Genomic DNA, 11,644 nt, shown 5'->3' with positions numbered 1-11,644 from the left:
ATCAGTGTCTAATAACCACAAGAGCCTTGTTCATAGAGTACCTAAGAATCAGATTATAGCTAAATAGTGGGCGCTCAATCCTAGAAGAATGTTTACCAATATGGAGATAACTAATTTTGTCTGCCTATTTTACATCAAGTTGTGTAATGTGACTGAAACTTATGAGTAAGGAGTATCGATAGCTAACACAGACAGTCCTTGAACTCGTAATAGAACTAAAATAAGGAAAAATCGGAATAAAATTATGACCTAACCTGGTACACATACTATGGGAGTACCCAAATGTGTGCATTTTATGCTTTATGGTTTGACATAACCAATTAAGTCTCTAGCTCACTATCTCTCCCATTCAGCAAAATAATTCACTCAAAAGGCTGAATTCATTCTGAAACCAAAAATCCAGAACCTGTATTATTCACTTATATATATTTGAATAGATTGAAAGCAATTAGAAATTAAGATTTCCATTTTCCACCATCAATTGTACCCTCTTGGCAAAACTTTTGATATGGCATTTACTCAGAATTATACAGCCTATATTAAATGTGTCCATTTTTCTTAATTAAATCAACATTAAATTAAAAAGTACAAGCTTCAAATATGTTTGATATTCTGAAGGTCCTGGTGGAATTATTACTTGCGTGGTGCCCCCATTACATAATATAAGAAAAAGACTATTTCTCGGAACTTTCACAAAAGCACAAACTTGGAACAAAAGAAACAAAGTGTACTATCATAAGCTGACATTCCAATGGCCTTTGTTTCTTGCAACAACAAAGCCTGATTCAAATAGAGAATAAACACAATATAAACGGAACTTTTGGCAAAATTAAACACATGAACACATAATGAAGTATTTCTATACTCAAATTCAGGCCTTTGAAAAGCAAAAAATAAAAATAAAATAGACAAAATAACAATAAGACAGTGCGCAAAACAAAGCATGGAATTTTCTTAACATAATCCAAATACAGAGTTTAACTGTTTGCAACAGCACCATACCACAGCAACAAAAGCTTGAAAACATGATCACAGATATATTATTCAAACAATTAATTCACCAAAAATACTTGAAGAGTCGGCCAATATTGCTAGATAATTTTTAATTATCAATGCTCGACTCCTTACGGGTCACCATATATCAAGACTCGAGCCAGTGACACTCAAATCAGTAATTAATCTGAAGACTTGTGACTCACGACAAGGGGTATAGGAACTTCTGGAGAATGCAAATAAAAACAAATCAAGCTTTGTAAAAGTAAACAGGCACACAAAGTTATTTTTTCTAGAAATATAATGGAATCTAAGGCTGGCATAATTTCAGATTTATATTCATTGAGTATTTATGCTCATGTTAAGCAAAGACGAACAATGGATTGTGGCAACATTGAGTTTGATAATAGCTACAAATGAAGTTAATATTAACTGCAAACTCCGCTGATTTACTTCGTAACTTGGTGCATGGCATGAGCAAGATATTCCACATTTGCCGATGAAACTCCTGCAACTGATATCCTTCCATCCTTAGTGAGATATACGGAGAAATCATTTGTTAATTTCTCAACCTGCTCTGGTTTAAGACCAGTGAAGCAGAACATCCCAATTTGGTCGGTTATGTGTTGCCAGTTATGTGTACTTCCTTCTTTTTTCAAATTGTTAGCAAGCTGGGTTCGCATAGAAATTATACGGTCAGCCATACTTTTGACTTCTAATAACCACTGAGCACGGAGATCTGCATCACCCATTATAGTAGACGCAATACGAGCACCGTGTAAAGGAGGGTTTGAATACATTGGACGGATAATAATTTTAACTTGGCTTTCGACGCGCTTGGCTTCCTCCTCGTCAGCGCAAACAATAGTGAAAGCGCCCACTCGTTCACCATATAAACCCATATTTTTAGCAAAAGACTGTGATAGTAAGATGTTATGCCCTTCGGAAACGAAATACCGCATCGCTTTTGCGTCTCGGTCAGTATCACCACTAGCGAATCCTTGATAGGCCATATCAAAATATGGAAGCAAGTTGCGTTGTTTACAAATTTCAGCCATTTTTTGCCAATCTTCGAAGCTCGGATCAACACCAGTTGGATTATGAGCACAGGCGTGGAAGAGTACAATATTATTTTCTGGAATTTTGCTCAAATCTTCCAAAGCACCAGCAGAATCGAACCCACAAGTTCCAGAGTCGTAATAACGATAAGCTTTTACATCTAATCCAGCATGCTTGAAAATAGGAGTATGGTTACCCCAAGAAGGAGTTGGAAGCCAAACTGTTTTTGCGTCCAAATATTTCGCAAGAAAATTTGCTCCAACTCTGAGTGATCCTGTTCCAGATATCGTTTGAACTGTGACGTTTCTTTTTTCTTTTATGACATCACTATCAGGAAGGAAAGCTAAATCAGCTGCAGCTTTGAAAAACGCAGGCAATCCTGTGATTCCAAGATATTCTTTATCTAATTTTTGTCCGACGATTTTTTCTTCAGCTTTTCGAACAGAAGGAAGAACATACGGCTTTCCTGCATCGTCACGATAAGCACCAGCTCCCAAATTCATTTTTTTCGGATTGGCGTCCCTTTTAAAAGCTTCGGTGACACCCAAAATTGCATCAGGAGGTCCCATTTCCACATTAGACCACCAGCAATGGTGTCCACATACAGAGGTTATTCGGGCTGGGGCACTTGTCCTCAAGACACTGCCAATTCTTTGAAACATTGCCATGGTTTTGCACAAGTTAATATTGATTACACAAAAACTCTAGAAATGGGACTTGCATTAGAAAAATAGCACATTAGTGATTACATTACTACGTTCCTAGTAGGGCAGTTCTCCGATTCCAAGATCGCCTGACGTTTGGTTCAATTCAATACAAACACTCTATTTGTGTCTGAAACATGTTGAGCCCTAGATGTATTTTGTAATATTATCATTAAGAAATTGTCCTACATGAGATACTTCTCATGTTTTAAACTTCCAAGAGAATAAATACCAGCGACCATTCGCCACTGCACACTTGAAAAATAATATGGCACATCAATCTTGAGATAACGCTTGATACATGAATAGCCTGATAGTACGAGCAAAGTGTATATTGAACAAGAGACTCTTATATTATTATTTGAGGAAAAAAGGTCGACTGAAAATTACTTTAAAGTCACTTAAATGTAACTCACACGAAATCTGATTGATTTTTATTATAAGATAAGATTTACATATTTATCCCGGGGGAGAGGAAAGCCGATTTGACGGCTTAACCATATGGCGAACCACGGCCTCTCGTCCGGTTACCATTCCATGTCGGGTATGGGATTAGTTAGGTATTTGTTTTTCCGAAGCATGGACTTGATGGTGGAGAAAGCCGTAACCGCCAGCGGATACGTGAACCACCCAACGGCGGCGAGGAGTCCAGCAATCCTCTCGAACATAACCACCCCGCATGGAATTCGAACCTGCGAACCCACGCAGAGTAATCAGAGGTGCGGTGGCGAGCATATTCGATATTCCTAACGCTTAGCATGGCGAGCCACACCGCTGCGCCAATAACAAACAGTGATGGTCGAATACTTTTATGTTTCAAATAGGTGCATCCCACACATTTGTGTTTTGGACCTATAGTCTTGTAACATCCCTTCTACAACGCCAATATTTGCCACCTACCCTACATTATATCTTGACCGCTTGCCTAACCCATATCCCACTCATCAACTATGAAATGTGGGGGAAACTATCTATGACACTTCAGCAAACTTACTCTGATCAATCAATGATGTAAAACATAGTGTCATACAGCGCTCTATTGGCGTCATCAAACTCATAAATTTTGTCCTTGTATGATTGTGTCTGAGAAGATTATAATATTTGACAAAAAAAATATTTTAAGTGTTTATCGTGGTATTAATCCTCATAACTCGACAAAATCTATTATCAAAATATGTCATGTAAAACACGGCGAAAAAAAGGTTACGTAACGCAGTTTGAAAACAGTTGTAAATTTTTTAATTGATCATTGTAAACTTTTTTTTAGTTTGCAAAATGAATAACCATTATTTTCACGATTTTTCACATTTTAACCATTATTATTTTCATATGAATTTTGTTAATTTTTTTTATGAGGAACACCATTTAAACCTGTGTGTGAAATATTTGCATGGTTGGATGTCATATCAAATCAGTCACGCTGCGAGAAGGATCTCTTCCCCTACTATGAAGGAACGCTCGCAGTCATGTTTTATCGCGGTTTACTAGTTTCTCGAAGAAATATATGCTGTACTGTAATTAATAATGCTAAGAAAGCTGCAAAAAAGGCACCAGAACCTACTTCAGCACCCAAGATGCCAGAAGTAGTCCGTGACACACAATTGCTTCAAAAATATTGTTGCGGGCTCGGGTTCAAAGTTGATGAAGAAGATCCAGAATTGAAACCAGACAGTGAATATCCAGAATGGTAAGATTTTTTAAAATTAAAATCTGCATCATATAAGAGACGATTAGGCAGTAAGTAGTCTAATCTGTTTATGAGCTCCAAGTACAGAGGTACCTATCATACAGTTGAATAAATATAGACTAAACAATAAACATCTATACAGCAACAGTTAAAAATATTCAAAGATTATTTACATAATATACTCCATTGGGGCAAACTTTTGGACAGCCCATCATATTAATCTTGACTTGAGTATTCCCCAACAAGGTTGTTCAAAGCAAAGTTTCGACCCAAAGACCGTTAATGATCAGAATCAAGGCGACCTGAAGAGTGCTGATGTAAAAGTTACCTTTTGTTGTTTTCCCAAACTCTAGTGTGCAATGAGTTGGCACTGAAGATTTATGACCAAAATGAGGCAAATTATACGGTCTTCCTTGTCATTAGATGCGAGTTGGCATCGTATGGATGTGTTTAATGTTTTCTCGTCCACTTCCTTAAATTAAACTATGCCCATATCTCTATTTCATTTACAATAATATTGAATGTGTTGTATATTTTTAGGTTGTGGAGTATTCACACGGGGCCTCCAAAGACTTATAAGGACTATGATCCGAACACACGAGAGTATTGGTATGCCTTGGAAGAGGCACAAAAAGAACATTCAGAAAAAATAAAAGGAGAAAAATCATTTTATCGTCCACCCCGTGATACTGAACTTAATTTTAGAAGCCGGCTTCCTAAAAAGAAATTTGTGACGAAATGATATCAAAATTATGTTGTCTTTGTCAATTCGTTCGACACAAATTGGGGAGGTGTCACCAACAAAATAGCTTCAAACGATGAAAGCATGTGCTTTATTTTAGATATTTACACTTATTTTCAATGCGTTTTTTGAATAAAACATACTTTTGCCTTTCACAGTTTTATACTCTTTTATTTTATGAATAATTCAGAACAGTTACATTTGGAGTAGAAGGTTTTGACCAATCCCTGGATGACACCGTTGTTCATCATATGTACTGGTCAGTTTCAGATAGCTGTACGCTACACACTTGTTATATTTGTGTAAATTCAAGATCGTAGCGAGTGTCTGTCGGCCAAGATAACTTGAGCAATTCTGCTTCAGCGTAAATTTAACCTAATAGATGGTGATATGCTGTAAGAGTCTTTAGCGAGGAATATCATAGATCCAAACTGTCCTTAGGTGTAGATAACGATTGTCTTGCCTTCAGAGTTCATTGATAACCTGATTAAGTGATCATGAAATGTTCAAACCCCCTATGAGATCTTGCTCAATATTAGGAAGAAAATCACAACAAAATTTTAAACCAAAACAAAAAAAAATTACAGCAAAGTCTCTGCTCTCTTGCACAAGTTATCTAAATAAACCTTGTTGGTAGCTGTGGAGTCTACCAAACAGATCTAGGTTCCACCTAGTATCTATCTCAATGTGACTAAATATAGAAACAATTTTGTTGATATTTTAATTATAAGCACAGTAATATATATAGATACAAATAATCAACCAAAATTATTGTATTTTACAAATGATAAGATGATTCAATATACTGATAGAGGCAGCATCTGATTATGGATGTAGTGCTCCGAAGAAAAAAAATAACACAATAACCCTACAGATAGGATTATAATCAGACTCATTGCACTATGAATTTAACATGGCTGCAGTCTTATTTTCAATCATTATGCCTCGAAACACAATTTGAACATCGTTAAAGTTTGGCAGTTTTTCAACTCATATTAGTTTATGATTGACTATTCTGAAATGAATATAACAGAATTTAGATGTCTCACTAGAAATTCCGCTCTTTGCAATAGGTAGAGATTGATAGAAAATCATAAATTAGATCCATATCTAAGACATATTTCATGCAATTTAAAAATGACGCACCACCGAAATTCATTATATGTTCACTATGCAGGATTTGAGAAATTGTAAAACTGCAGTTAAAAAAGCATAACAACATGTCAAACTTTGTCCTCTGGTATAGTGGTTACTCGCTCATGTAAATATCTAACCAGTTTATTAAGGTATATGGGCACACATCTCCGAATGTTCAGTAGTTTGGCATGCCTTCATTTAAAAAAAGCATTTATGGAACAATCTGAAATTAGTGAACAAAAAAATAAAATACTAATGGGCAGGACAATTAATAGCGTCAGCGTCTGGAAGCAAAACGATAATCGGCTCATGTGTACTGTAGCTAAGCAGGTAACACCACAAATATAATAATTTTATACAAATATAAAAGCTGAATTATGTCATGTAGTACAAATATCATTCCCTCTTGATTGGTAATATGGACAGATCACTGGAACATGGTGACTATGATAGAGCGCCGTGTCTTACTTGTAATTGGGAAGAGGGAACGGTTCAATACCCAACGCAAGAGCATAATAAGTTGAGTAGGCAAGTTATACCATATAAATCCCATTCAGTCCTTGGCACAAAAATATCTGTGATGCCTTGTTTCCCACAAAACGAATGTTCATGTTTTCCAATTTGCTTAAATCCACTGAATTAGCAAGTTTAAAAGCTAAAGAATTGTAGAATTTACATTATTTGTGGAAACTGAGCAGATACTTTTTAATTCAAAAAGTACCATGCATAACAGGCTCAAATTAGATGTTGAAGAATTCAGATTTGATAATAACTTCTAAAACGTCTGATTAAACACAAAAATGTCCCAGTCCATACTCACCAATTAATATTATTTAAATATCAACAGGGTCAAAGTTTAACTTGTTTGGAGTTTTAGATTTTCTAATTGGTTTCTCAGGTGGAACTTTTTTCCCACTTCCTGGTGTTACTGGCTTCCACATCATAAGTCTGTTTGAATTATTATTGTTACTGTTGCTGCTTGAGCTGGACTGGATACTTGAAGAGTCATCCTGTCAGAGAAAAAAGTTTTCTTAATTGATTTCAGTTCCTTATAGAACGAACACACAGCATGGAAGGCCGGTGGGCAGGACATCTTGCAAGAATGGGCAATACAAGAGGGGCCAAAACCACAACAGAATGGACCCCAAGAAAAGGAAAACACAATTTTAGATTCCAGGACTATGACTTGCTCCCTATTCTCATCCCTATCCTGCAGAAATTCAGCTTTAGCCCACGAACCTCTGCTTTATGAAATTCAATCCCATCTAACAATTTCCATAACAGCGTTCACTTTGATTGGTTTATCCCCGCCACTATCTACTATCTCTCTCCGAGCATTAAGATATTACTTTTGGGCGTCAGTGACTGTTTGATTCTATATTGGGATCTTTTCCAGTTACCCCCCCGACTAAATTCTCACACTGATACACTCACTGATAAATGTATTTTATTTATGGGGCCCATTCATCTTTAGGGTTAGGGCTATGAATAAATATTACTTGGGGGGGGACTGGAAAAGGCACCTATATTGTTTCACGTCCAGTTTTGGCTCGTAGAAAACCATGTATAAAAATAACATTCACAAAGTGTGTTTGATAAGCAAGTAAACTATCTTACCTCAGCATACATCTTGTAAGTGGCATCACTCGTCATTGTTCCTGTGCTATCAATTGAATCGTGAGAATAGTTGCGGAATCGTCTGAAAATGAACGAGTTTATGATGACATACTTTGTATCAGATTTTTGTTGCTAATCCAAGATATCACAGTAATTTTTCATGACTGGATAAAGTAATACTCAGCCTCCAGCCTCACCATAAAACTCACAGCAAACCTAACTAACCAACCTTGGCATAGATGTCTTAGGTGTATCCCCCGGAAAATGGGTCATTTTACTCCCCAACGTCCATCGACTTGTGTTGCACGACAACAACGATTCACAAGAAACGGACATATTTGTTGTGTCAGATAGAATCGTGCTCGATGAACCGATCGATGGACTTCGTTGCGTTCTCTTCGGTCTGGCTTGTATGTCGTCATCTAATGATTCTTGAGAAGATGCTGCAAGCTGCATTCGACGACGCTTGAGGCTGGATGATGCACGAAAATAAGATATTTTGTACAAAACAAATATTAATAGGTGTGCTGAAGAAAATTTATTTGAAATATACATGTACAATTTCAATTTTGTTATGAAGTCAGTTCTCAATATATCTCAACCAGGTTTGTTGTTTTTAAATCAGTAATTGTTCAAGTATTTTTACTTCTTCTAATACATCTGTGAGGCCAAAACAAAATATGGTATCGATAAATTCCCTTTGCTATTTAAAATTTTTTTAAGACTTTATGGTATTGAGAATCGAGCGCCAAACCAATTATCTGCAAGATCTGTATTTGACTGGGAGAGACCATGGTTACTGTTATCTGTTATATTCACTTAAGTTTTCTTCTAAAAATACGATGCCAAAATTATGAACAAATTGTAATCTAAAAACCTTTTTGGTTATGGTTTATTGGTCATCATCAAATATATATATATAAATCACTTTTTTGACTTGAGCAGAAATTTTATATTTTAAGAAAAAAATAAGAATGTTATGCATTGACTCAAGCAGGACAGAAGGTTGAGGGTTTAATGGTAATTCAATGCCCAAATATCAATATATGAATATCACAAACCAAGCTTTTTGTTCATCTTTATTTTCCTTGCTTTCATCAGAAAGATCCATGTTTCCTTTACAGCAGAAGACTGTTATTTTGCCACCTTCATTCGCACTGAAATATGCCGCCCCTTCTGTGATTGCCGGGCCAAGGTATCTCGGACTATGAGAGAGAAGGAATTTTATAAAATGATGGTATTTGAAAAAAAAACATTGTACCTTGGAAAATATACTTCAAACATGGCTAATTCAATTAGGTACCGTAGTGTGTGTACCAGGTTAGGGTTAGGCCATAATTTTATTATGATTTTTTTTTATTTTAGTTCCATTACGAGTTTGGGGACTGTCTGTGTTAGCCAAGTGAAACCAAGGAAACAGGCTTTTGCATGCTTTAGGAAAATAATAAAATCAGCATTCTCCATCACTTGAACTACGAAAATTGGAGAGTTACCCTGTTTTTGTGTTGAAAACAGAATCATTATCAGAATTTAATCATTCGAAGCAAATAATTTGTTAAACAGCAATTCATTTTACAAAGAATAACTTTTACAAAAATTGTTTTAAAGGCATACGTTGTAGAGTAGTACACAGAATATTACAGAAATCAAATGAAAACCTAAAAGGTATCAACCTAAAACAACCTAGAACCTAAAAGAAATAAAACTGCATCGAAAAAGAAATGAGTAAGCACCCATTTTATTCGTGATCTCATTTGAACTTCAAATTTTCTGCTTTTCTATCGAAAACCCTGCATAATAGATTCAGAACTTACCTGGGTAGGTTAATATAAGATTGTTGAGTTGTCAAACTATCATTATAGTCCTGGTACGGAGAAATTCTGATAATTTCAACAGAGTGAAAATGTGTTATGATCAGGTATGGGCTCTTGTAAGCTGTGAATAAGAAGAATTATTTGATCAAGATTCATATTTAGGGGCAGCAGCGTTGAGGGCCAGAACCTCCCCTCCTCCTGAAATTTTGAACAAAAGCATTTTTCTGTAGTCCACAGTCCTCAGTGCTTCTCAGTTCAGTTCATGTATGTTGATAGGTCTAGTGATTAACACATCACGCAGATAAGTGACAATACAGGCTTATACTTACCAAAGGATAACGGCAGACGAGACCACACCATATTCTCCTTCCTTGTTCTTTTACCAAAACAATCAACAAAAACTCCAAACTCTGAAAAAAAAATTCAGTGTAAATTAGATTCAGAGAAGCTCACAGCCAAAATTAATTCCATGTGCAGCCATATTAAAGGACCTAAGTTTTCACTTAAAATGAACATAGTCGAAAAGAAAAAGTACATAGCTGTGTTTTGACCATTGAAGTTAATATGAACATTCGATACATTCAAAATTGGGTAAATCTACATACAGAAATATTCTGAGGAATATTTCAGAATATTTTTGTTTGTAAATTTGTCATTAGAGATGACATTGCGGAAATAGAAGATCATTGTAGCTTGTAAGGACTGGAATTTTCCCAGTTTGGTATTGCTTACTCAATTTATCACATCCTGAGTGAGGTGGTGGGCATGGGATTAGAACCCGAGATTTTGAGGCTGTGATGTCATAATATAATGCTCCAACCATTAACATTAAGTTTTAGTCTACTGATAGACGCTACATGTATGTGTTATAGTAATCTACTGAAAGAGTCTTTTAAAGCGAAACATACCATGGTAACATAACAAGTATTCATATTTTCCATTCTTTTCTCCAATTTGTAGAACGGACACTGGAAACGAGTCATGATCGAAAGATAAGGACCTATCGACTAAATCAAGAAATTCTGAAAGAAAAGAGTTGAATTAAATTGTAAAATACTGTTTTGGTAACTAGTTATGGCTGGTTTGATAACTGGTTATGGATGGTTTGATAACTGGTTTGGTAATTGGTTATAGCTGGTTTGGTGATTGGTTATAGCTGGTTTGGTGATTGGTTATAGCTGGTTTGGTAACTGGTTATAGCTGGTTTGGTGAATGGCTATAGCTGGCTTGGTTACTGGTTATGGATGGTTTGATAACTGGTTTGGTAATTGGTTATAGCTGGTTTGGTGATTGGTTATAGCTGGTTTGGTGATTGGTTATAGCTGGATTGGTAACTGGTTATAGCTGGTTTGGTGAATGGCTATAGCTGGCTTGGTTACTGGTTATGGCTGGTTTCATAATTTATCTGCTTGATGAACATATTTGACTCCCCAATGTAGCAAAGCCTAACTCGGCAGCACTGCAAGTACTTGTACACTAGGTTATTCGACTTTAAAATTGTGACTCATGTCAAGTAAACCAGAAAATAACGTAACAAATACAAACAATTACTTACGTGTTCGATTTAGTCTATTTAGAATTTCTGAAAATGTAGTTTAACTCACCATCGACTTTATAAGACTTTAATTCAATTTCATAAAACTTATTTGTTCCCATAATAATACTGCACATTGTGAACTGAAGGCAAGTACATGGCTCTGATGTTGAGATTTCCTGGAAATAGGGAAAGAAAAGGTTGACAATATGTGTAAATTTTTTGGCAAACTGAAACTCCTTTCATTTTTTTTTTCAAATGTGTGTGTATTGAATGAAGTAAAAACACTTAAACAATTACTGATTAATAAAACAACAAACCTGGTTAAAATATATTGAGAACTGACTTCATAACAAA

At 35.7% G+C, this 11,644-nt stretch overlaps 3 protein-coding genes across 7 annotated transcripts in view; 1 reads left to right on the top strand and 2 right to left on the bottom strand.

The window, feature by feature from the left end:
• Positions 1-379: 379 nt before the first annotated feature.
• Positions 380-2,802, bottom strand: LOC120334175 (aspartate aminotransferase, mitochondrial-like). Its single transcript, XM_039401627.2, has one exon. The coding sequence runs from the start codon at positions 2,718-2,720 to the stop codon at positions 1,443-1,445; it is 1,278 nt and encodes a 425-aa protein (XP_039257561.2). The 5' UTR covers positions 2,721-2,802; the 3' UTR covers positions 380-1,442.
• Positions 2,803-4,161: 1,359 nt separating this feature from the next.
• Positions 4,162-5,337, top strand: LOC120333981 (large ribosomal subunit protein mL54-like). Its single transcript, XM_039401417.2, has 2 exons — positions 4,162-4,443; positions 4,984-5,337. The coding sequence occupies exons 1-2, from the start codon at positions 4,223-4,225 to the stop codon at positions 5,183-5,185; spliced, it is 423 nt and encodes a 140-aa protein (XP_039257351.2). The 5' UTR covers positions 4,162-4,222; the 3' UTR covers positions 5,186-5,337.
• A 552-nt stretch (positions 5,338-5,889) lies between these two features.
• LOC120333980 (uncharacterized) overlaps positions 5,890-11,644 on the bottom strand; it is a 31,386-nt gene continuing 25,631 nt past the window's right edge. For 2 of the 5 annotated variants that reach the window (XM_078120553.1, XM_039401415.2), the window contains exons 34-41: positions 11,358-11,466; positions 10,662-10,775; positions 10,083-10,163; positions 9,754-9,874; positions 9,001-9,144; positions 8,169-8,411; positions 7,940-8,021; positions 5,890-7,332 (exon numbers count right to left, since the gene is read on the bottom strand). In XM_078120553.1, coding sequence (XP_077976679.1) covers positions 7,156-7,332; positions 7,940-8,021; positions 8,169-8,411; positions 9,001-9,144; positions 9,754-9,874; positions 10,083-10,163; positions 10,662-10,775; positions 11,358-11,466 — 1,071 coding nt within the window. In that variant the 3' untranslated portion in view covers positions 5,890-7,155. The remainder of the gene's footprint in view (positions 7,333-7,939; positions 8,022-8,168; positions 8,412-9,000; positions 9,145-9,753; positions 9,875-10,082; positions 10,164-10,661; positions 10,776-11,357; positions 11,467-11,644) is intronic. The other 3 variants (XM_078120552.1, XM_078120551.1, XM_039401414.2) reach the window with 3 other exon arrangements.

Source organism: Styela clava, chromosome 15 (assembly GCF_964204865.1).
Source record: "Styela clava chromosome 15, kaStyClav1.hap1.2, whole genome shotgun sequence".
Lineage (NCBI taxonomy): Eukaryota > Metazoa > Chordata > Ascidiacea > Stolidobranchia > Styelidae > Styela > Styela clava.
Note: the sequence above shows the minus strand (reverse complement) of the source record. Positions and strands in the feature narration are given on the sequence as shown.